We start from the raw sequence: 25,787 nt of genomic DNA on the forward strand, positions 1-25,787 counted from the left end.
ACTTGCCCAAGGTCACGCAGAAAAGCTTGTAGAAGAGCTGGGAATTGAACATTGGTCTCCCAAGACTCAGATGAGCTCCTCACCCCTGGACCAGCCTTCTTCTGACTAAGGGCATTATGGGCAACCAGGGGAGGTGAAGTTTCTGCCCTGTCCTTCCACCAGCAGGGCTGCTATGCAGTGCGTGGAAACTGACAGTTTTGCCAAAGTGGCCCCAAGCCTTTGGAGAGTATGTCTGGCCATATCATCCTCATTGGCCTGTGACTGTGGAGTGAGCGGCAACATAAGGATGTAGGGTAACATTTTCAAAAGTGCCAAAGTGACTTAGACCCATTGACTCCTAATGAAATGCAGCCTTGTAAGTGCCTAAATCACTTGAAAATGGGACATAGGCTCCTAAATCATGTCAGTGCTTTTCAAAAATTATACCTTACATATAATTAATGGCTTCATTAGGCACTGAAGATAGGTGGTGGGGACCGGTACTAAGGCACTTGTAGGAGAGAGAAAGAGAATGCCTAGAAGAGAGAGCTCAGGAAAAGGGGATAGCATAGAAGAGAAAAAGAGACTTTAAACTAAGGGTGTGCCTGTATTGTGATTGCAGCTCATGTAGGCATATCTGAGCCAGCTTTATTCTTGCTGACTTGGGTACCTGAGCAATGAAGCCACGGCAGTCTGAGGTCCAGCGCTCACTAGCCACCCAAGTAATTACCTAGTGTTCTGAGTGGGCTGGTGCAGCACATACTGAAGCCCATGCTGTCATGGTTTCACTGCTCCAGTACCCACGCTAGCTAGATTAAAGCTAGCTCAGGTATGTCTACACAAGTTGCAATCACATCCTGTGATTGTAGTGTAGACATATCCTAAGAAGCAAAGCAAATCAGGGCAAGATGCCTACCCCAGAATCAGCACAGTTGGCATAAATCGCATGCATTGTAATTAAAGATATATAGAAACAATAGGAAGAAAGAAAAGGAACTCTTTTTTTTTTTAAAGTGGAAGGCAAAAATATCCTCTGCGTACTACAGCAAAGGGCACATTGCAGTCTTAGTGCATCCATTTGTTAAAGGGTTAATCTAGCCAATTAAAGGTTATAATACAGAGCTTAAGCCTGTTTGGAAGAGTGGGTGGGAGAGAGGGAGTTGACAATACGGATCCCTGGTCTTTAATCAGGCTGTTTGATTAGTAGAATTATATTATTTTCTTACCTTAAATTGCTGGTTCTAAGTTGTTTTTCCTCTCCTGCCAGAAAACAGTATTGGATCTCTTCTAATATCAAACACCATGAATCTGGAAGTGATCAAGGAAGGTGGTTTATTTTCTTAAAGGAAAAATAAATCTCAGGTTGTTTGTGTGAGACTGCGAATATTTATGTGCTGTTCCCCTTTTCCCTCATTGCATATTTCATCAAGTTCATTTGCGTGTGTTGTGGGATAAATCTTAATGGGAAGGGGGGTGGGTCGAAAAGAGCAATAAAAAGAAAAAGCATCAATCAGTTACCCAGGGTAGCTGCGGCAAGCACAACTCATTTTGTACACAGATCATAGTTTGTTAAACTCGCTTGGGCTTGACAATTAAGGAACGTGCAGTTCTGCCAGGGTCATTCTGGGGTACTTTCACGTGACAAATACAAAGGAATTCACATTGTTTTGTTCTGACAACTTAGAAGTTTTGTTGTCTCTGTGGTTTCAGTGGTATTCTCTCACAGAAAGAGCCACATATATTGTACTCCTTAGGCCTTGATACCTCACGTTGTAATAAATACTAATTAAAGTCCTGATCCTGCAGTCAGATCCACAAAGGCTTAAGAACATGAGAACGGCTATACTGGGTCAGACCAAAGGTCCATCTAGCCCAGTATCCTGTCTTCTGACAGTGGCCAGTGCCAGGTGCCCCAGAGGGAATGAACAGAACAGGTAATCATCAAGTGATCCATCCCCTGTTGCTCATTCCCAGCTTCTGGCAAACAGAAGCTAGGAACAGCACCCCTGCCCGTCCTGGCTAATAGCCATTGATGGACCTATCCTCCATGAAATTATCTATTTCTTTTTTAAACTCTGTTATAGTCTTGGCCTTCAACATCCTCTGGCAAGTAGTTCCACAGGTTGACTGTGTGTTATGTGAAAAAATACTTCCTTTTGTTTGTTTTAAACCTGCTACCTACTAATTTCATTTGGTGACTCCTAGTTCGCGTGTTGTGAGAAGGAGTAAATAACACTTCTTTATATACTTTCTCCACACCAGCCATGATTTCATAGACCTCTATCATATTCCCCCCTTAGTTGTCTCTTTTCCAAGCTGAAAAGTCCCAGTCTTATTAATCTCTCCTCATATGGAAGCTGTTCCATACCCCTAATAATTTTTGTTGCCCTTTTCTGAACCTTTTCCAATTCCAATATACCTTTTTTAAGATGGGGCGACCTCATCTGTATGCAGTATTCAAGATGTGGGCCTACCATGGATTTATATAGAGGCAATATGATACTTTCCGTCTTATTATCTGTCCTTTCTTAATGATTCCCAACATTCTGATCGCTTTTTTGACTGCCACTGTACATTGAGTGGATGTTTTCAGAGAACTATCCACAATGATTCTAAGATCTCTTTCTTAAGTGGTAACAGCTAATTTAGACTCCATTATTTTATATGTATAGTTGGGTTTATGTTTTCCAATGTGCATTACTTTGCATTTATCAACGCTGAATTTCATCTGCCATTTTGTTGCCCAATCACCCAGTTTTGAGGGATCCTTTTGGAGCTCTTCGCAGTCTTCCTGGGACTTAACTATCTTGAGTAGTTTTGTATCATCTGCAAATTTTGCCATCTCACTGTTTACCCCTTTTCCCAGATTATTTATGAATATATTGAATAGGACTGGTTCCAGTGCAGACTCCTGGGGGACACCACTATTTACCTCTCTCCATTCTAAAAATTGACCATTTATTCCTACCCTTTGTTTCCTATCTTCTTACCAGTTACCAATCCATGAGAGGACCTTCCCTCTAATTCCATGACAGCTTACTTTGCATAAGAGCCTTAGGTGCAGGACCTTGTCAAAGGCTTTCTGAAAATCTAAGTACACTATATCCACTGGATCCCCCTTGTCCACATGCCTGTTGACCCCCTCAAAGAATTCTAGTAGATTTTTGAGGCATGATTTCCTTTTACAAAAACCATGTTGACTTTTCCCCAACAAATTAAGTTCATCTATGTGTCTGACAATTTTGTTATTTACTACAGTTTCAACCAGTTTGCCCGGTACTGAAGTCAGGCTTACTGGTCTGTAATTGTAGATTGGCGCTTAAATTCTTTGTCTGCCTGATTGTTTCTCTCAGGTCCAGCCTCGAGAGCTCCCTTATCGATGTTATAAAACTTCCTATCAATAATGCGGAACCATCATCATTATTTCTTCATTTCTGAAGTCCCTGTTACCAAATATAAAAAAGAGCCAGATTTTCCTCTTCCTGTTTCTGGTGCAAAGCTGAAGTAAATCAATGGAGCTGCTACGGGTTTATATTGGTGTAACTGAGACTAGAGAAGGTGACAAACAAAATAGCATGAAAACTGAATTTCAGCAGTTCATTAAGGAAAAAAAGGGAGTCTTGAATTTAGATCGAAAAAATAGCAGCTGAAGTTCACCAGAGCCTCCCATAGGAAGGGCTCTATGAGACAGAGGTGCAAAGTGTGCAAAAATCACTATTTTCTATCAATCTTTTCTCTTCTTGGTTAAACTGGTGTAAATATGGAGTAAATTTGTTGGTATTGTGGAGTTACTCCAGTTTTATGCCTGTGTATCTGACAGCAGAATTTTGCCAATTACTGTTAACTTTTGTTACAATCTTTATAATTCTGTGCATGTCAGGATTTGTTAATCTCATTGTTCAACACCGAGTAACCTTATCCTGCAAACAGGATATCATTGTAAATTTGGTATCATCAGCTAAACTGAACCTCGCCCTGTGTATTTGGCAGATGGTAATAAATGCATTAAATATTCTGTGGTTTCTCTGAGGTCGTAAAGTGTTATTTCTCTGGCTTCTAAGCGCTGTTAGACAAAGTTGTGAAAAACTGTAAGGGGGTGGGACAGGAAAACTGCAAAGAATGGTGTGAAATTTTTTGCTGATCTCTTTTTGTATGATTGGCTGGATGAGGTGGCGTTCAGCGATCAATCAACGCTTAACACACTAGCAAAAGCTTGGCTTTCTTCTGTGTCTGGTACTCTGGTTCCAACTGGCTGTGCCTAACAACAAAAGCTTCACAGCACCCCACTCACACTCTCCGTCTGGAAAGCTTAGATTTTAAAAGTATAGTCCCTAATGCCATAGATGACACTGCAGGACCATAAGTGGAGTAAAATGTTCCTAGCTGGGTATGTTGTCCAGCATGAGGCACTGGAAAATAAAGGAGGTGGTGTCACCCTGTATTTTATATCTGATTTCTGATGCAAGTGAACTTGGAACCTGTAGTTAGCTTGAATAGGTCACTCAGTGTGTAGGCACTGTGATCCCCAATGCTGGTTGTGCTTAGTGTTTTCATTGTCCATGCAGATGATATATCTCAGTTGACCCAGGTTTCTGTACTTGCCACGATAACCATGGGAATGGATTCCATTCACAGAGCTGTTCACACTCTGGATCTGGAGGTCTGGGAGGTGGTGATCGGGGGTAACATTTTCAAAAGCAATTAAGTGATGTTGGAGCCTAAGTCCCATTTTCAAAAGGGATTTAGGCACTTAAAACCCTAAATCACATTGACTTTCAATGAGACAGGCTTCTAAGGGACAGATTTTCAAAGGTATTTAGATACTTCATGATACAGATATGCACCAAGAGAATTAGGTGCATAGGCACTTTTGAAAATCTCACCAGGTACCATTTGCATCTTTAGGCACCTAAATCCTTTAAAATCTGGTCCTATGTGCCTACATTACTTCTGAAAATAAAACTTTGGCTCCTAATTCCCTTAGGAGCATTTTGAAAATTTTAACCCCGGTCTTTATCATGGACTGACCATTATCTCAGTCAGTTTGGGGTTGGGGCAGTTCTCTCCTGGTGGAATAACAGATCTGGCTTGATCGTCCACAATTGAATTATAATGAAACTAAGGCTTAGAGAGGCTAATTCACTTGCCCAAGGTCACACAACAAGTTATGGTCACAATTCTCACACCAGGATATGTATTGCTCCCCCATTGATTTTAGTGAGAAATACTGGGATCCTGCAAGGACCAAATAGAGCCCCTGAATTAGAACACAGATCTACTGATGTCCACTACTGTGGTTATTCTACTAGGCAAATGGCTTCTAAGGGCTGGTCTACACTGTGGGGGGGGGATCGATCTAAGATACGCAACTTCAGCTACATGAATAGCATAGCTGAAGTCGAAGTATCTTAGATCGATTTACCTTGGGTCCTCATGGTGCGGGATCGACGGCCGCGGCTCCCCCGTTGACTCCGCTCACTCCGGTGGAGTTTCGGAGTCGACGGGGAGCGCATTCGGGAATCGATATATCACGTCTTAACGAGACGCGATAATCGATCCCCGATAAATCGATCACTACTTGCCACTACGGCGGGTAGTCTGGACGTACCCAAAGTATGACGAGGTTAAAGTGCCCTGGAGAATTCACATACATGTTATTTTTTACTCTCACCAACAGGCATCACTCCAGCCATTGCTTCTGAGAGAGCCTTAAGACACATTGATACAGTGATAGCAGCAAGAGAAATGAATGCGTTCCAGAAAAGAGCCACATTAAAAACACCTTACCCCTGCCCTGTCTTTATAAACACACCTATCTGACTCTATAGTCTAGCATACAACGCACTTAATGCATTTCCCCAGAGTTGTGCAATACCTTCTTCTCATATTGGAAATATAAAACAGATGATCTAGCAAAACCAAAGATTTTATTGGGTTGTCAGGGGATACGGGAGAAAGCTCAGTGTTAAGCCAGTTTTCAAAAATCCAAGTGAGCTAAATTGAGTTAAATCGGAATAATTCAATTCCATTGTCTCGAAATGAGTTCACTATAAGAGAATATTATCTGGTGCTGACCGGGAGAAAGAAAACTTTCTGTTCAACAGGTGTTATGGGTCAAAACAAAAAGAGATTGCAAAATATTTCCATTGTTGCCACATGAGGGTATATTAAACGGCATGTCCTTATTACCTTTCAATATGAGCAGTGTAGCAGAACACAGCTGCAGGCGATTACAGACAATAATGCCAGAATCTGACAGTAGAATGTCAGTGTCAAAATTAAATTTGGGAGATTAAATAAGGGATGGCAACACTTTTGTTTTATAGATGGCAACACTTCAGTCATTTTAGAGTCTTTGCTTTCAGACATGAAATTCTAACCGTCCCTAACATGTTTGCTGGGGCCGGGAGGGTTCGGTTGGGATTGTAGTTTCTCAGTCCTAACAATAAAGCCATGATGATTCTCCACTATGTTCGAGCGTGGCAGCAACAGAGTGCTGGTGTGGTTCCTTGATCCATGGCCAGCAGACCCTGGTGGAAGTGAGAGCAACAGGCAGCCTACTTTAACTTCCACCACTGGCATAAGGTCCGTAATGGATATTATGCCGGTGGAAGATCAGGCATAGTGATGCTCTCCTCCATCCTGAATGCCCTTGAAACACATCACCTCTGCCCTCATGCCAGGAATGGAGGTGTGGCTGATGCCAGATATGATAGAGTCACTTGTGTCAGCTTTCTGCTCGTGGAGTTCCCCATGTCAAGGTGAATTCTTCAGCTGTTTTAAGGCCAATTTTACTCCTGGGGGAATTCTGCGCCATTGCACATGTGCAGAATTTATATCCCTTGCAGATTTCTTCATTTCCCCACATAAAAATGACTTTCTGATGGGGAAGCAAATGGAAGCCACAAGAGTGGTCATTCGACCCTCCCCAGCAGTATGTTTCTGGTGCCCAGGGCAGCAAGGAGAGAGGTAAATCTCTGTGGAGGAGGGGGTGGGACTGGGGAAGACCCGGCTGGTGGCTCCTACCCTGTGCCAGACTCAGCTGCTAGTCCCGGCTGGGATGAGGAGGACAGGACTTCCTCTTCCCTTGCACGGGAGCCAAGGCTGTGTCAGACCCACCCTCAGATTTTCCCCCTGGCTAGGAGGAAGTGCTGCAAATTCCCTCACTGCCCCCCGCTCCTCCACACGCTTCCTGCACTCATCACTCAGCTGCAGGGGGAGGGATCACTGTACAGGGAGCTGCTCACTCATCCACTAACCCCTTTGCATCCACACCCCCTCATACCCAGACCCTCCTGCTGAGCCTCACCCCCCGCACCCAGAACCCCCCTGCACCTGGATCACCCCAATAAGCCACCCGTATCCCCACCCTACCAAGCCTCAACCAGTTGCACCTGGATCCCCACCCCACTGATCCCCTCCACACATAGATCCCCCTGCTGAGTTCTATCCCCCCACACCCAGAGCTACCCTCACTGAGCCCCAACCACTTTCACCTGGACCCCCCTGCAGAGTCCCATTACCTTTGCACCCAGAACCCTCCAAAAGGCCCCTGTGCATCCAGATCCCCCCCACACTGGATCCCCCACTGAGCCGCCTGCACCCAGATTGCCCCACAGAACCCTCTCAACCCACACCTGGATCCCCCTACACTAAGCCCCTCCACACTTGAATCATGCCTTGCTGAGGCTGCCAGCCCACACCTGATGCACCTGGCACAGAGGGGCAGGGCCCTGGGGTGTTTCTGGGGCAGGCCCAGTCCTTGCACTGTGTCAGGGTTGGGTGCAGCCTCACTTCTGAGTGTGTGTCCCGGGGGGGAGTTGTATAGTGATCTCCAACCTCTGTGCAGCCAGTGGCCTGTGGTCCCCAATGCCATACTGGAGCCTCCACATTTATTTGAGAAATAAAATTTGCAGAATTTTAAAATATTGTGTGCAGAATTTTTAATTTTCTGGCATAACATTTTTTATTTTTTGGTGCAGAATGCCCTCAGGAGTACCCTTTGCACCACATAAGATGGGTTTAAAGACCTAGTTCTGAAAATACTTCTGCACATACTCATGGGGGAATTCTTCATTCATTGTCTACATCTACATTTGAGTTGGCAGGTGTGATTCCCGGTTTGCATAGACATACCCACTAGCTAATACTAGCAGTATAGCCAGGGTAGCATGGGAGGTAGTTCAGGCTAGCTGCCTGCATACGTACCCACCCAGACACCCTGGGTACATACTTGGGTGGGTTACCCGAAGCTGCTCCGTGTGCTACCTAGGCTACATTGCTATTTTTAGTGTTTTTATTTTTAGCTTGAGCAGCGCTAGTGCTGGTATGTCTCCACCAGCTGGGAATCACACCTCCCAGCACAAATGTAGACGTAAGCATTAAGTAAAGTAGCTCACAGGTGTAAAATGGTGCCTAAAAGTGTAATGTTTCAGAGCCACAGCTGGTGTAAATCAGCTGAGGTTCTGGCCCTTATCCTCATTGGGGCCATATTGTTATTTTGCACATTATACGTTATCAATTATTTGTATTACCAAAGCGCCTAGTGGTGGACCAGGACCCGCATTGTGCTAGGTGCCACGGCCGGCTCTAGGCACCAGCCGACCAAGCATGTGCTTGGGGTGGCACCTGGTAAGGGGCGGCCAATCTTGGGGTGGCGGGGGGTGCTCAGGGTTTTTTGTGTTTTTTTGGGGGGGTTCGGTCGGGCGGCGCTGGGGGTGGGGTGGGTTATTTTTGTTTTGGCAGCTGGGGGCGGATTCGGCTGCGGTGCTCCGGGGGTGTGGTGTGGCGGTGCGGCGGGGCGCTCCGCGGGAGGTGGAGAGGTGTTCGGCAGCACGGCTCGGCGGTGGGGGTGTTTAGTGGCGCTCAGCGGGAGGTGTGTGTGGCGGTGGGAGGGTTCGGCGGTGCGGCGCTCCGTGGTGGAGGGGGGTGTTCAGCGGCGCTCTGCAGGGAGCTGGGGGGTTCGGCGGAGCTCCATGGGGGGCTGGGGGGTTCGGTGGGGAGGTTCGGCGGCGCTCCGCAGGAGGTGTGTATGGCGGCGGGAGGGTTCGGCAGCGCGGTGCTCTGCGGGGGGTGGGGGGGCGCGGCAGGGTGTTCGGCGGTGCTCCGCGAGGACCTGGGGGGTTCGGCAGGGGGGTTCGGTGGCGCTCTGCGGGGGGGGGGTGTAGCGGCGGCGCGGTGCTGAGGGGGTTTGTTATGGCAGCGCTATGGAGGGTGGCACTCTTTTTTTTTTTTTGCTTGGGGCGGCAAAAAAGTTAGAGCTGGCCCTGCTAGGTGCTGTACAAACCCAGAACAAAAAGATGGTCCATGTCCCAGAGTCGAGAGTTTTCAATCCAAGTAATAACTTGCAAACTTCTACTCACTCACCTGGGGCAAATACACTGCTTGTGATGGATGAGTAAAATATCTGTAATTTGTTCATTCTGATGATGGTGAAGTGTAGACACAGAGATCTTGCACCTGGGCTGATGTTTTTGCTGGAGAATTTGGCACCTTTGTTATATGCTGTATCTTGTCATCATTTTGAGTGCAGAACTCCCACTAGAGTCAAAAGGAATTTATTGTGTGGGGAAGGACTGACTGCGGGATTTACCCTTTAGTAAGTCTTAAAGTGAAAGGTCCAAATTCTCCTCTCTGCTGGGCAACCCCTTTGAAATCGACTGAAAGGGGTACTTGACCCCAATTCAATTCTGAAATGGGAAGAGGTTTGAAACTGGCTGGATATCATAAGTGTTTTGTGTGGCATCACATTTCATTGTTGTCAAACTGCTTTCATTTCAATTACACTGTATCTTCTAAGTGACTGGGGGAACGTCACCATAGCACTATGGTTGGCATTTTCTGAGACATTCCTACCACCTTAAATGAATTTACATGAAAGAAAAAATGAGCGTGAAGTACTGAACCAGGTTTGATATTAATGGCAACACTGTAGAGCTAGAATAGTGCTATTGGAATTGGGGAGTTCCAATTCATTGACCTTCTTTGCTGGATGTTCAATAACAACAGTGTGAGGGGGTACAGGGGCATCGCCCAGTCCATGTGTACATGGTCATTCGTCCCATACTATCTACAGCTGTTCTACCTACCTTGAGATCCAGTGGCTGCAGTGCACCAAAAACACAGCCTAGGATCAGCGTGGTGTGGGAACATCATGACTGCACCTCCTTTCCTCCTTCCTGGGTCCCTTTTTTGTTGCTATACTGTTAGGAGGGAGGGCTGTACCTAAGAGCCACCTGTGTCACTGGAAAACTAGGTCTAGCCTGGGGCAATCCTCATGTAGCTGCTTATAGTCAGATTCCACTGGAGATACAGCACAAACAGAACCCCACACCAGAGCATCTGGCCTTAGCTTCGTAAGTATGGCCACGGGCAGTGTTAACGAGAGTGTTTCTTTCTTTCTTCCCACCCACCTATTTATTTATTTATTGACAAAGGCCTTGAGCGAGGTTTGACAAAGGCTTTAAAGAAGCTGGATGACTATCTGAACACCCCTCTCCCTGAAGAAATCGATGCAGACAGCACCGAAGAGGAGAAAGTGTCTAAACGCAAGTTTCTGGATGGGGATGAGCTGACGCTTGCTGATTGCAACCTTCTGCCCAAACTTCATGTTGTTAAGGTAAAAGGCTTCATCTGATGGATAAGCAAATCTGGTCTGACAGTGAAGTGCTCAAGTCGGTAAACCTGAACTATCCTAGAAATGCTGTAGCTCTATCTGCCAGTCCTTTCTTTTCTATAGGAAAGAGCCTGGTCTATAAATAGTTTGTAAGGTCCTACGATCTTGGCCAAAAGTGCAAAGAAAATTAAACAAGATCTAAAAAGACTCTTTGATTGTAAAGAGGAAGAAACACTGGATAGAATGTGCATCAATGAGGTGCACTGTGAGGTGGGCAGAATAGGCTAGGGTATTGCATGGTACTTCCTAGCTCCCTAGACACTCCATCTCTCACTATTCACTAGTCTGGGTCAGCAAGTATATGGTGTTTGGGTTCTATGGGATGTATGCCACAACTCAGGTAGAGCAAACAGGACTCCCCCCTTTGGCAGCCAAGCGTAAGTCTAGCAGGTGCATTAACAGGATATGGGGCCTGCTGAGCGGCCAGATCCCTTCCTCTGAGGTAAAAGGGAGGTGGTCGATTAAATTCACTAGATCTCTCCTTCACAGCATTATCTGCCCCACTGCTGGTAGATGTCAAAGGGGTCAGAGCAAGCTGAAGTTCTCCTCTCTGCCAGATACTGTTGGGCTGGTGGAGTCCAATTCTCCAACCTCAAGAATATACATAGTAGGGGAAGGTCCAGGGTTAGGGACTAAGGACCTCTCTGGCACATAGTGACCAGGGAAAGAGGAAGGGCTTGAGGCTAATATATATACAGCTTTCTTCTTTCCCTAGTGTCTGGGTTTGCAGGGAGGAAAGAACAGAAGCTTGTGCTAGCTGGAGCTATTAGAAACACACCAGCATATCTCATAGCTAATACCGTACAGGCCAGTTTGCTTTTAATTTGGACTATTTAAAAATATTTTGTCTTTAATCATTTGCACTTGTTGCACTCTGTCACTGTATTTCCTTTTTGTTTCTTCACGTTGGTATAAAATCACACCTGGCTCTCTCAACTAAACCGCACATCTCCTTGGACTGATTATCTTACCAATGCCCCTTTCTCCCTCATTCTGCACTCCCAGGCCCCCACACATTGGTTTTATAAAATAGGGTTGTATAAGCGTTGTGACCTTTTGGCTTCCCTTGATAGGAAGTGTATTTTTAAAGCTAGCTACCATGACAGCTGCAAACCCTCGTCATCCAGATTCTTTCTTTCCACTGGACTATTTTATAAATTATTTTTTATTTTTTCTGACTATTGTGTGTATATTCATGATCAAGTAGCACTACATATGTATAAAAATAATGCTTAACACTTAGGATATGTCTACACTATGATTAAAAACCCACAGCTGGCCTGTGCCAGCTGACTCGGGTTCCCGGGGCTATTTCATTGCATTGTAGACATTCGGGCTTGGGCTAGAGCTGGGTTCTAGAACCGGGTGAGCCGGTAGGGTCCCAGAGCTCAGGCTGCAGCCTGAGCCCGAACGTCTACAGCAGAATTAAACAGTCCCACAGCCTGAGCCCTGCAAGCCTGAGTCAACTGGCACTGGCCAGCTGCAAGTGTGTAACTGCAGTGTAGACATACTCTTAGTGCTTTTCTCCACAGATCTTAAAGCACTGTACAATAGGGGCTAAGCATAATTTGCCCCATTTTTTATAGATGGGGAAACAGACACAGAGAGCTTGAAGTGACTTGTCCGATGTCACACAGTGAATCAGTAGCAGATCCAGGATTAGAACCCCAGGTCTCCTTCACTCTCTGAGTTTTACCCTATGCATCCATTCCCACCCATGTATAACCTAAGAAGAGCTGTTCAGATGTACCAGCTGTTCAGCTGGTATTTCACATAGCAAAGTTAACAATGAAAGGTAGCTCTGGGATCCAGGGTTTAAGATGCAGAATGGTCACTGGCGTAGTGCAAAGGATATACATCATTCTCTCTTCTAAGTGCTGTATTTATTCAATTTATCAGATTACATGTTTCTTCAGAAAAAAACAAGTACCTGGTAGACATTGGCAAGCCAGGAGCTAGAAAGTGGAGCCAAGTCATGCATCCACCTTGGCTCCATGAGTGAAAACATAAGCTAAGCCATGGTGAGCGCTGACTGTACACATCTAAAAAGCGAACACAGAATGTGATGCCTAAGTCACTTACACAAGTAATGTGATAATATTCTCACTGGTTTGTCACTTTCTCTGGCTCATCTTCCCTCATGGAGGCATAGCCAGACATTTTAATGCTAATGCTTAAAGCTTTCATTGTGTGGCCCATTGCTAGTTCCCATCTCCTTAAGGCAAAATGAAAGAGCGGTAAACAGATCTTGTAGAATTATAAATCTCTTATCGACGTGCATAGCTGCAGCCTATTGTCCTAGGTCTGTTTTACAGACACAAGAAAAAGGATGTTCTCCTTTGGTTAAAGACTTCCATTGGAAATTGTGTGCATCTCAACCTAAATTGATGAGTGGGTTCTATCGTCTATGTTCACTTGTGAAACACTTCTGAAAGGAGTGGGGTTGCATAGATGCAACGTAGAAATGGATTTTGCCTAGAGTATGCCAAAGGGATCCTGGTAATAAGAATAAACCATAATCCCTTATAAGAACAGAGCTGTCCTGAAAAACCTGAGATGGATGGAAACTCTAATAAGTACTTTAGAAAACAGAGGGGAGCTGTACAGTACATATGGATGTAATTCCCTTTATGCTCAGGAGTAACTTTACAGTCATAAAAACTAGAGATGGGAAAGACCCAATAAATTAACTAATCCTTCCAGCCCAATCAATTTGTCCATTCTGTCACTGCAGGATTGTTACATACAGTGTATTATGAAATTCATTGCCCAATCAGGACGAAAGGCCCCAGTCTAGCAAGGTACTTAAGCATGTATCTAACCTTAAGCAATGAGTTAGTCCCATTGATTATATACGTATTACAAGTAAGGCATGTGGTTAAGTAACTTGCTGAATCAAGGCCTAAATGTCTTTAATGGTTGGGCTTCTACAGAGATTTCCAGTCTAATAAATCTCAGAGATAGGAAACTTCCTGATACACAGATGTATTTTCCCAGTTCACACCAATACTCCTAGTTCAATCAGCCTGAGATATTACTAAGGCACCTAGTTCTTGGCATCTAAGTCACGGTGCCCTGTACCATTCTGAACAGATATTTCCCCTCCTCGTTGTGTATATCTTTCCAATGTTTGTAGATGGTTATATCCCCTGCCATGATTGTTTGACCAAGCAATACGTTTCATTTTTTTAGTCTTTTCTCAGTTCACACCCTTTAAACTATCTACCTTTTAAAGTGTCATCCGACCAGGCTTCTTCTCTGATAATGCCATTCCAGGGAGCACAGCTGTTAGAGGGGATGTTCATAGGAATGAGGGGAAAAAACCATGGTGGAGCCTGTTGGGTCTTTGGATACAGTACTTGCTAGTACTAAGTCAGGATTTGGCATCAGTTACCACACAGTGGTATTGGACTTCTTTTACTGCTTGTCTACACAAACACTTAGTTTGTAGCAAGCTGGGGTGTAACTCTATCGCACACTAGTCTGCTGCGCACTAAGAGTCCACATGTACCCTGCTGCCACACACTAAAAGTTCCTAGTACGCTTTAATTTACCACTCTTTCAAAGCAGGGAAGCTCGAAGCACACTTTTAGTGGGTGGCAGCCTGGACCACATGGATACTTAGTGTGCAGCAGGCTAGCATGGGGTAGGGTTACGCTCCCAGCTTGCGGCAAACTAAGTGTTCGTGTAGACAAGCCCTGAGACTAGGTACTGTATTTGCATGGTAATGGTCAGGAAATGTTGACCTTTTGATGGCTTGTACTATAGGACCCTGCCCGTTTTGACTCCCTTGTCCGTTGTGTAACAAAAAGAATGAAGTTCTATTAAGGACTATAAAAGGGTTTTAAAAAAAAGAAAGGGATCTAGGGGTTGTAGTTGACCACAAGCTAAATATGAGTCAACAGTGTGATGCTGTTGCAAAAAAAGCAAACATGATTCTGGGATGTATTAACAGGCGTGTTGTGAGCAAGACACGAGAAGTCATTCTTCCGCTCTACTCTGCGCTGGTTAGGCCTCAACTGGAGTATTGTGTCTAGTTCTGGGCACCACATTTCAAGAAAGATGTGGAGAAATTGGAGAGGGTCCAGAGAAGAGCAACAAGAATGATTAAAGGTCTTGAGAACATGATCTATGAAGGAAGGCTGAAAGAATTGGGTTTGTTTAGTTTGGAAAAGAGAAGACTGAGAGGGGACATGATAGCAGTTTTCAGGTATCTAAAAGGGTATCATAAGGAGGAGGGAGAAAACTTGTTCACCTTAGCCTCTAAGGATAGAACAAGAAGCAATGGGCTTAAACTGCAGCAAGGGAGGTTTAGGTTGGACATTAGGAAAAAGTTCCTAACTGTCAGGGTGGTTAAACACTGGAATAAACTGCCTAGGGAGGTTGTGGAATCTCCATCTCTGGAGATATTTAAGAGTAGGTTAGATAAATGTCTATCAGGGATGGTCTAGACAGTATTTGGTCCTGCCATGAGGGCAGGGGACTGGACTCGACCTCTCGAGGTCCCTTCCAGTCCTAGAATCTATGAATCTATAAAAGAGAACTAGATAAATTCATGGAGATTAGCCAGGATGGGTAAGGAATGGTGTCCTTAGCCTCTGTTTGTCAGAGGGTGGAAATGGATGGCAGGAGAGAGATGGTTTAATCATTACCTGTTAGGTTCACTCCCTTGGGGGCACCTGGCACTGGCCACTGTCGGAAGACAGGATACTGGGCTGGATGGACCTTTGGTCTGACCCAGTGGGGCCATTCTTATGTTCTTATGTTCTTAAGTTTAAAAGCCTAAAACCAGCAAGTTTCTTTTTTTGTCTTTGCTCTAGATTGTAGCTAAGAAATACCGCAACTATGAGTTCCCAACAGAGATGATGGGGCTCTGGCGATACCTGAAGAATGCTTATGCCAGGGATGAATTCACCAACACCTGTGCTGCGGACAAAGAAATTGAGCAAGCTTATGCAGATGTGGCCAAGCGGCTCAGCAAATCCTAACTGACGTCAGCAAGGGCTCAGTATCCCCAGTTCACAGACTCCTCTCCTTGTTGCCTTAGGATATATTCTTCATCATGTTTCTGGTTGGTATCCCCATGACTTCAGCTGTTAAAGTGTATTGGTCAGGGCCAAATCTGCCTCTCCCTAGAGAAAACATAAGGCAACAGCAGAGGGGTAAAAAAACCCTCTGGAATCTGAACCCAAGAGCTGGAGCAAGTATTATTATTGGCAATCATCAGTATTTGAAACTATTCATCTTTTTTTTTTTTTTTGGAATATCAGCCACCTATTTTATTGGGAACTTTAAAAAATAGGATATTTAGCTGAAAATTTCAAGTAGATGGGTTAGGAATGTACAGAACTGCTTCTTCTCTGGCCCTTTTCAAGGACACTTTTTTTCTGATGTGATCTATCCAAAATAACACTGCTAGTGGGAACCTTGAGGTAGTAGGAACGAGGTGTGTATGAAAGCAAAAAGAGTTTGACCCTAAGGGAAAAATTTTCTTAGCAGGTATATATTCAGAAACCTCTGTTTTAATGGGGCTGGAGGAGGTTATAAGATGCTCATTACTGATGTGGCGCTAGTGAGGAAAGCATCAGTGAATATGTCAAACTTGCAGATGCTGCTGGGCATATGATTTGCATATTTCCACTTCATCCAAATCATAAAAGGAAAAGAGAATGAGAGATGAACTGGGCAGTTCTCGGAACAGCAGTGCTGATACCCAAAAGCCCACGGGCTCTCTGGGGGGACGTGCTCAGACGCTGTAGTGATAGGGGCCATATAATTACCCTGTTGTGTAGAAAGAATCCTCACAGCTAGCTGACTCATTTTAGATATTCTCACCTTAACTGTACATTTGCCAGCTTATTTAGATTGGGAGCCAGTGGTGGGAGTGGAAATCTGTTGCCTCGCATGAATGCCAGATTGGGGAGAAATACCCAATTTATTTTTGAGCTTTTGAAATTGATCTCCTTTCAAAGTTCATCTCCCATTCTAGAGAACAGGTTGGCCTGAAAACCTTAAGGAGGATGAGCTAGAAGGGAGACCTGAAGCAGAGAATCTCCCACTCCTAGCCAGAAGGTTGGCAAGTATACCAGCACAAATGCACAATGGCTTTGTCCCACTCGTTTCCTGCTTCATATCACTGCTGTTTAAATGACCCTTCTGACTGTGCACTAGGGCTGTTTTCCGAAGCGATTACCAGTAGTTTGTGCTATGGGCAGCCATTGTATGAACAGATCTGCTTAGTACTGATCACTTTATTGGTGAATTACTTTAAGAAATTAAGAGCGACAATTCTTTTGTATGAAATATAAAAGATTGAGCTGCCTTAGCTAGCTATATATCAGGGAGAGGAAGGCTCCCAATCTTCATCAAATCTGGAGATGTATAGTTGTTTGAAAAGATAAAAGAAAATTGAACTCTAGCACTCCTTATCAGACCCCTGCTCCTGTATGAAACCGCAGTGACCTCAGTGGGACTCCACACTGGCAAACCCTCAAATGGGGGAACCCAGGATCAGGCCCTTGTTTGCAATTAGAAAGCTAATGGACTGGAGACAACTTATAAGGCCAGAATCTGCTCTGTTACATGGATGTAGATCTAGAATAATTCCAGTGACTTTGGTGGAGTTACTCTGCATTCACACCAGCACAGCTAAGAACAGAATCTTGCCCATCGAATGATGACATTTATAGCTGACTGCAGTATTGCACAGAGCAGTCAATTTGTTCTGAACTTTCCAAAACCTTGGAAGAAAGTCCATGAGCTCCCTAATCTTCCCTCAGAATGGGCTATTTAAACAAGCAAAGGTTCACACTCTTTACAATGTTGCTGAGAAATTAACTGGCTCTGAGAGCACTAGTAACAGCCAGCAAAATACAATGAGATTAGAAGAGTCCGCACATGCACATGGGGCTCATTAAAAATGTGTCTTCATAAAATAACCAGATTGGAATTATTTGTATATTTAAAAAAAAAATTAAGATATTTAATTATTTATTTTGATTGATTAAAATCTTTCTTTCTTTCTTTCTTTCTTTCTTCTCAGCATATTGGTTGAGCTGACTCACTCTGTGAGACTGCTATAACCAAGGTTCTGCAAATTTAGTTTGTAATGAACAGTGGTTTCCTGTGTCTGATTAATGGCCATTTTGGATTTTTTTTCACTATGGCTTGGCTACCAGAACTCCAGCTGACCAAGACTGCACTTTTCTCAATCATCATTTAACAGTTTTTTTTTTTTTTTTTTTTTTAAATCAGAGGCTTTGTCTAATCAGAGTTATGTGTGAACTTGAATAAAGAAGTAGAAAGAGGATGCAGCTTGCTGTTCTGTGCCTATTTTACTTGGCTCCTTTAAGAAGTTCACACAAACAGACAGTGGGTCTCAGGCAGGGTTAGGTGAACCAGTTCAGGAGAGATACCAATTTCTGCTTTTCCTGTGTGAACTTTCATCCATTTCTTGAACCAAATTTGAACAAAACCTCTTAAGGTTCTGAAATGTTCTAATACAGTTTGCTTTCATTTTAATTAAAAACAGCTCCATACCAAAATCGCTAGGTGTGAACACCTTCAAAGTAGAGCTGGTTTTAAAATTTTCCTTCTAAAATGTTGTTGGTTGTTTTTGTTTTTTTAGTGGAAAATGGCTTTTCAATGCAATGGACATCTTTATGAGAAAATTTCCATAGTCTCTGAACATTTTTGCGATTTTTGTTATAAAAATTCAAAATCCCCAAACCACAATTTGTTTCGGTTTTCAGCAACTAAAAGACTAAATTTTATTTATTTAGTAAGTTAGTTTTGGTTTTTCAATGTTAACGTGAAAAATCAAAATCAGTTAAAATGGGAAAAATGTTTTCAATCAAAATTTTTCACACAGAAAATTTTTAAAAAACCCACCCATCTTCTGACTAGCTTTATGTCAAATTTTGTAGGAGGTTCAAATCTGGATCTGGATCCTAATTTTGCACCTCATCCCTAACTCAATAATGGGCTGACCCAAAACTTTGGATCAAACCCTCCTGAACTTTGAGTGAGTTTGAAATTCAGACCCTTGTTCTCAAGTCTGTAATTTTTGCACATCTTTGTGCTTCTTGGCTCAAAATATGACCAGTAAAAAGAAATACTGGAAATCCTTATAGAAGGTTGTGCTGTTAAGATTTCCATCCCCCTTCTCTAGACCCAGAAGGTTCAGATAAGCTTCTTTTTACCATCACCAGTGAGATTTTAAAGAGCTCCAGAATGCCTCTACTCAAGGCATTTTTGTGGCCTTCCATTGTATTTAGAATTTTAAGTAGTATGTGTTAATCCTGCGGGAGATTGTTTATCTACATTGGCAAAGCAACATTTCTGAAAAGAATCTAAGTGACAAGACAGACAGAACAGATTTACAATAACTTTGTTCATAAATTTCTTGCAAGATGTAAAGAGAGACATAGTGCAGAGGGGGAAGAAGCCAACAATATGGATTTAATCATCTACATTTCAGAAATGCAGACCAAATGTCTGTAAAGATGTCCATTTCATCCAAACATTTCTTAGGTATTTGTTTCAAAGATATTAGTTCACTCAGTCCAACACTCCATTCATATTTGGAACCCATGTCAATTCCTCTTTAATTTCGGGGCTGCTAGGAGAACTCATACGTTAGTAACACTCTGATTTTCTGTTAGGATATTTGAGTTGCTGATAAGCTGCCTTAGCTGTAAAGGTGAGAAGACTAAGGAAGTACCTGTTTCTTGGACACTTAAAATAGGAATCATAACTAACACCTGCCCTCTCCAAGGAAAGAAATCTTCAGAGGATGTTGCTTTCCCATTGGAATGCAGCTCCAAGATATATTTTGCTGCATATATAACTACTGGATATCAGCCTTGCCCCATGTTTGGATCATCTTAAAGGTTAACTGGCAGGGAGAAATGGCATGCACGTATCAGAAGGAAGTTAGCCAAAGGGACTGAGGACAGGAAAGCAGCCACTTTTCTGTTCGGGTACGTGAGACTGACCATGCACTTTGTGTAGTAACAGTTCTCGTGAACCACTTGTTAAGCTTCACACCTTTTGCTACCCATCTCTCCCTGTCTCAGCCCAGGTCCAGCATTTCTTTCCTCCTTTATTTTCCATACCGCATAACAAAACATGAGAGAAATAGGGACATAAGCCCAGATCCCTAAAGGTATGTAGCGCCCTTACTTCCATTAAAATCAATGGAAGTTAGGAGACTAAATACTTTTGAGGTTCTGGACTACAGGCACTAGAGAAACAATAGACCTGGCCTCTCAACCTCAGTTTGGTCATGACTTCTCTGCCCTTCCCATATCGCTAGATGAGAGGGGGGTCACAGATAGACCTCAGCTGTATGGGAGAGAGGTTCGGGGGGGTTACAGTATGGAAAAGGGGGTAAAGAAAAAGTTGAGAACCTAGTTTTAGTGCATACTGTCCATCTCCTGTCTCCTGATACAGGCCATGCCATCTTTTAAACTGATAGGACTCATTGATCCAAAGGCCAGTTATTGCAACAGAATTTCTCTTATCCCTCAACATCCCAACATTGCAGTGGAAGCCAGAGCCACAAATGGGTGTCAGCCTCCTTCCTGATGGGGCAGATATTTGATTGGTGGGTGGGTTTATTGGCTTATTGAAAAATTAGGTAGCATAAAGCCAGCATCACCAGAGAGTGATTTTACAGCCCGATTAAGCCCCAGCAGCTGATAGAAACTTTCCCTTTTTAAAATGAGTTGAACATTTTAAGAAAAGAAATGAAATCCTCCATTCTCTTTATAGATTTTTGTTTAGGCATTGGGAAGTTTGAATTTGTTTATTATTTCTCTCCACATTGTCATCCTTCATGATATATTTCTGATGTAAATTTTTTTTTTCTAGCAGATTTTCTCCCTTTGCTGCATCTTTTATCTCTTCTTTAATGCTCACATCTGTGACTAGCTAGCGATGCCAGAAGAGACAGGAAAGGGTTAGACTTGTTGAGTAGCTGAAGGAGCTAATTCATTTTTAGAGAAATTTTAGTATTAAAGCCTATTTATTTTTTTAAAATCCATTTCTTTTAATGTGGTATCCTAGAGCTATTGTAACCATGAACAATGGGCTAGACTGTGACAGCACTGAGCAAGGAATGGTGTATAAATTAGTCCATCCTAGGAGTAGCACCAGGAGTCACTGTGACCCTAAGACACCCTCTGAGTCACAGTGATTCCTTTGTGTCCTTGTTCTAGCAGGATAGTCATTTACTACTGGCATATACCAGCAGCAAAATATGAGACCCCACCCATGCTATGATGGCCAATTCTTCTTCATAGCATATGTGCAATGCACCGCATGTGGCACGTGACCAGGATTCATTACCGCATTTAATCTGCTGGTTGGATCATTAGCTTGCCCAGCCCAGGCCGGGTATTGACGGGAGTGCAATGTGAACGCTGATCCATGCCCCCAAGAGGATGGAAAAGGCTGGAGCCAATCCTCTGCTCATTCCCTGCCTCTCACCAGCTCGGGGAAAATCAGAAGCAGGCATGTGTGGGAGCTTTTTTTTAACTATGCAGCAAGTATTGTATGAACTCAGTGGCATTTCTAAGACTTGGGATTTCGGGCAGCCAGGAATTCCTCTATGGCACAATGACAGGACCTAAATCATCCCCCTCCCCCATTCCCTTATTGCAGAGATTTAAAAATTTTCAACACTGAAGACAATAATACACTCGGAATAAAGTGCATTTTTTGAGCTGCACCTCATCACCCCCCGAACTACGACACTATCATTAGTTCAGCAAACTCCGCCGCCAAATAGACACTTCTATTATGTGATGTCTCTGGCGGGGTGGCTGCGCTCTTCTATGAAGTGTCTACTCAAAGGCCACCCCATTGGGTAGGCTCCAGATACAAAGAGAGCTAGAGAGAGAGAAGCAGGCGGAGGTTCCAATGCCACTATTCTTGAGCCCAGTTCTCTAGCCACGGTATAATAGACTTCAGTGCACGTTGCTCCTAAGACTAGAATACCACAAAAGTCCCTGTCCAGCAAAGCATTTAAACACATTTTAGTTTTAAGCATGAGAGTAAGGACTACTTGTGTGTTCAAGCGCTTGGCTGGACGAGCGTCACCCACATTAGGGAAATCTATACAAATAAAGAGCACAGATTCTGTTTCCTTTGACGTCCCATGGGCAGAATTTTTCAGAGACTTTGGAGCAGCTCCTCAGAGGTATTTGGGTGCCCAACTCCCATCTGGGCCTTTGTCTTTAGAGAATAATGAATATTTGAAGAAAACAGAAATAGCAGTGATATATGGTTTTCAGTAAAGTGATAAGCACAACAAGGGGCCAAATTCTGCTTTTGGTGTAAATGGAGAAACTCAGTGACTCCCTTAGAAATTATTCTGCATGTTGGACTAGGCTGTGCTGCTATAGTCTAATATCATTGCCTATGATTCAATGGGTTGCATGGGCTAGAGAACCACACGCTCTTTGGTGGTACCTAACAGTATAACCACGCCCCCATTGTGTCTGTCTCACTCTTTTTATGAAGCAGCGTGTTTAAAAGAAAACTAGGTAGGGTGTCGTTTTTAGTGGAGGAGAAGCAATCCAGCCATGCTTTAATGGTTCTCAGCATTGGTTCTGTCAATTAGCACCTCAGGGTGGAAGCTGTTGGCAGAAGACCGCCCGAGGTTAAAACATTGAAGTAGCAAAGTTTGGGTGTTGCATGCAGAGGGTACTACAGGGACCCCCTAAAAGCTGTTCATGTTGTAGAACACTAGCACCCGTGAATAGCCTTCAACTCCCAAAGAACCATTTCAGTTGGAAATGCGTCATATCAGCGTAGATACTGCATTGTTACTGGGTGGCTTTTGTTGCTTCTGAACCATCCCTGTGGAACCACAGACTCTAAAGAAGTTGTGAAATGACTTCTGGCACCAAATTAATCTCTTTTTGCACTACATTGCACTGTTGTTTGGAAACAAGTAATAATTAAATGACATTTACAAATAGCCAATTTCTCTATCTTTTTTATTGATTAAAAAAAAAAAAAGAAAAAAAAGACAACCAGACCATTCATAGCCTGTTAGGAAATGTGAGTTTCTCCACAGCTTTTTGAGACTCTAATAAGTAAGCCATAATGACACAAAATAGAATGGAGAGCAATGTGATTCTAAACATTGTGATTACCATTTGTGTTAAGGATTAGATTTAGGGCTAAATTAACAAATATTCTGTGAGGGATTGTAGTCTGGTTGTTGGAACAGGACTCCTAGAAGTCTGCTCCATCCCCAACTCTTTTGATGCTTGCTGAGAGTCATTGAACAAGACACTTCAGCTCCCCAGGCTAGATACTTTACTTACACTGAGTAGCACATTCCTCCATGAATGGTCCCATCAACTTTAATGAGACTATTTATGGAGTCAAATTCTATTAATTGTGAATAAGGGCATCAGAGTGTGGACCTCCATTGACCCATCTGCAATGTGGATATAATCTATCCCCACCTTCGAGCAGTGTGGTGAGGTTTAATTGATTAATGTTGTAAAGTGCTGTGAGATCCTTGGATGGAAGGTAGTGTCATAATGTGAAGCTCATGTGAATCACTGACAATGGTACTGGATATCAGCTAAGGTCCTGATCATGCTCCCATTGATTTAAATGGGAGTTTTACCATTTACTTCAGTGAGAACAGGATCTGGACTTCAGTAGCCAGGATAATTTAGTAATCTCTTGGGGCAACAGAGGAATTATTGGGCACTCTGAGCCTTAGAGTGGGCACAGGTCCAAGGGGCTGCATCCTGACCTCTTTCAGGTATGCTAACCTGCTCCTGGGTGAATTTCCAGCACTCCTCATTGGAGACTGCTGTGAAACCCCTGCCACCGCATCACATGATAAAATGGGATTCAGAAATCATGTGATGTGGACTTTCTAGCAGTGAGTCAGACCCATTGGCCTAAAGTACAGCCACTAAATTGGTCTGACATCAGTAACCACAGCGTAAGAGTACGGCCTCTGAAGCGATTCAAACCAGCATCTTTGTCACCAGTCGTTTTCTATTTATAACAACAACAACACAGATCTACTTGATAATCACAATAAGGCATAACAGGCGCACGCATTGTTCTGCCTCAATCTCATTTCTCGTGCGGGTGAGTTAAAGCATTCAGCCTTTGGCCTCTTGCCTCACACCACACACACCCAAGGCGGGCAATTATGGCATAACAATGCACACCCTGTTGTGTCTGAATGCATAAAGCCCATTGCACTCCAGCGCTAACCTCCTGCTAAATGGATTTAAAATGTTCCCCTAAGTGCTGAGTCGCCACCCTCCCTAACTTATTCTTGCCAATGTCATTTTGTATCTAAGTCTTTGGTTTTGAACGAGTGAGAGCTCATGGCATTGTTTAATGTTGGCAACGGCGGGGCATTGCTGGCAATAAAAAGAAAGGGAAAAGTCTTTCCCAGTGAAAAATCAACTGCTGTCATGTGATGAATCTTCAGAGACCGTGAAGCGCTTCACAAAGGGGGCTCTGTGGCTTTGGTGGCAAATCCTCAGCTGGAGTAAATACTCCTCACGCAATCAACATCAATGGAGCGATGACAATTTAGATCAGCTACAGATCTTCCCCATGGCTAAGGCTAAGTTTTTGTAAAAGTCACGGACAGGCCACGGGCAATAAAGAAAAATTCACGAACTGTCCCTGACTTTTACTAAAAAGATCCATGATAAAACGGGAAAGGACTGGGCAGCTGTGGGTGGCTGGGAGCTCAGGAACCCCCACCACCCATGGGGGCTCAGAGCTCCAGGGTCCCCCTGCCCCTCCCCAAAGAGGGGAGTGGCAGGGTTCCCCTGCCTCCACCGCAGTGTGGAGCTGCGGGGGTCCCTCTGCCCACCTTGGCAGCTGGGCGCTCTAGGGATCCTCCTGCTCCCCGTGGTGGCCAGGGGCTCTGGGGATCCCCCTGCCGCCGCTGCAGTGGTGGGCTTCCAGGATCACTTTCCCCCATGGCAGCCAGGGGCTCTGGGGGTCCCCTTGCCCTGCGGCGGTGGCGGAGAGCTGTGGGGATCCCCCTGCTGCTGCGGCGGTGATGAGCTTCCAGGATCACCTACCCCGATGGTGGCCAGAGGCTGTGGGGTCCCTCTGCCCTGCTGTGAGGGCAGGGGAGCTGCGGGGGTCCCCCTACAAAGGTCGAGAGCTGCGGGGTACCTCACAGCTCCCTGCTGCTGTGGGAAGTGGCAGGACCCTGCACCTCCCAGCCGCAGAGGCTGAAGTCGGAGAGGTCTTTGGAAGTCATGGATTCCTGGACTTCCATGACCTCTGTGACAAAATCATAGCCTTACCTAGAGAATTTAGTATTCAGTAATCCCCAGACACCTTCTGCCTTCAGTGTTTTCAATTAATGACTTCACAGCTCCAAGCCAAATTTGATAAAGAAATCTGAAAGGTGAACACAAATGCCTTTAAACTCTAAATAAATACATGAAACAGCTTAGAATCCTGACTTGTTAGATAACCTTGTATGAAGGGGACAAAGTCCTGGGGTATTGAGGGTGGGTTTGAAGTGGAATCAGGTGGATGGGGTCCATATTAACCTATGCATGCTTCCCCACATATACACTGCTGCCATGTAGGTGAGGGAGGATGATGGGTGCCAGTGTAGAGGTGGAATTTGGGGGTCCAGGGATTCCATATGAGGGCAAATCCCTACAGCAATGTGTAGGAAGCTGTGGGTGCAAATTTAGAGATTCCAATCTCTGATATGGGTCAGTTTGGCCCTAAACTGGCCCATAGTTGTTCTTAAAAATTACAAACATGTTTTAAAACAAAATATTTAATATGAATAATGATCATGCTTAGCACTTATCTAGCACTTTACTGCTTCAAAGCACTCTACAAATACAAAATCATTCATTTGAAAGTACATTAAAATTTGTACTTACCTGCCAGGATCCAAGTTCAGGGGGCTGAGGTTCTCCAGCCATGTCATTAATATCAGAAACGTTTAAGGTTCAGTCCCTCCACTGCTATAAGGGCTACTTATATCACTAACTCTTGCAGGAGAAATGCTAGAAAGAACTTTGAACTCAGATCTCGTCAGGCTTAAAAAAAAAGCTTCTATTTACTTTTAAAACCTATTTATGGTGGTTGACAACGG

The 25,787-nt window shown here is 44.0% G+C and overlaps 1 protein-coding gene and 1 long non-coding RNA gene across 7 annotated transcripts in view; one reads left to right on the forward strand and one right to left on the reverse strand.

The window, feature by feature from the left end:
• The window catches only part of CLIC5 (chloride intracellular channel 5), a 140,205-nt gene extending 116,096 nt beyond the window's left edge, over positions 1-24,109 (forward strand). For 3 of the 5 annotated variants that reach the window (XM_054023318.1, XM_054023319.1, XM_054023321.1), the window contains 2 exons: positions 10,416-10,597; positions 15,475-17,961. In XM_054023318.1, coding sequence (XP_053879293.1) covers positions 10,416-10,597; positions 15,475-15,642 — 350 coding nt within the window. In that variant the 3' untranslated portion in view covers positions 15,643-17,961. Of the gene's footprint in view, positions 1-10,415; positions 10,598-15,474 lie in introns of all 5 variants that reach the window. The other 2 variants (XR_008444436.1, XM_054023322.1) reach the window with 2 other exon arrangements.
• Positions 1-25,059, reverse strand: part of LOC128834509 (uncharacterized) — a 42,529-nt gene extending 17,470 nt beyond the window's left edge. For both annotated transcript variants that reach the window (XR_008444437.1, XR_008444438.1), the window contains exons 1-2: positions 24,973-25,059; positions 1,206-1,287 (exon numbers count right to left, since the gene is read on the reverse strand). This is a non-coding gene — a long non-coding RNA (uncharacterized LOC128834509). The remainder of the gene's footprint in view (positions 1-1,205; positions 1,288-24,972) is intronic.
• Between the last annotated feature and the right edge of the window lie 728 nt (positions 25,060-25,787).

This window comes from Malaclemys terrapin, chromosome 3 (genome assembly GCF_027887155.1).
Source record: "Malaclemys terrapin pileata isolate rMalTer1 chromosome 3, rMalTer1.hap1, whole genome shotgun sequence".
Classification (NCBI taxonomy): domain Eukaryota; kingdom Metazoa; phylum Chordata; order Testudines; family Emydidae; genus Malaclemys; species Malaclemys terrapin.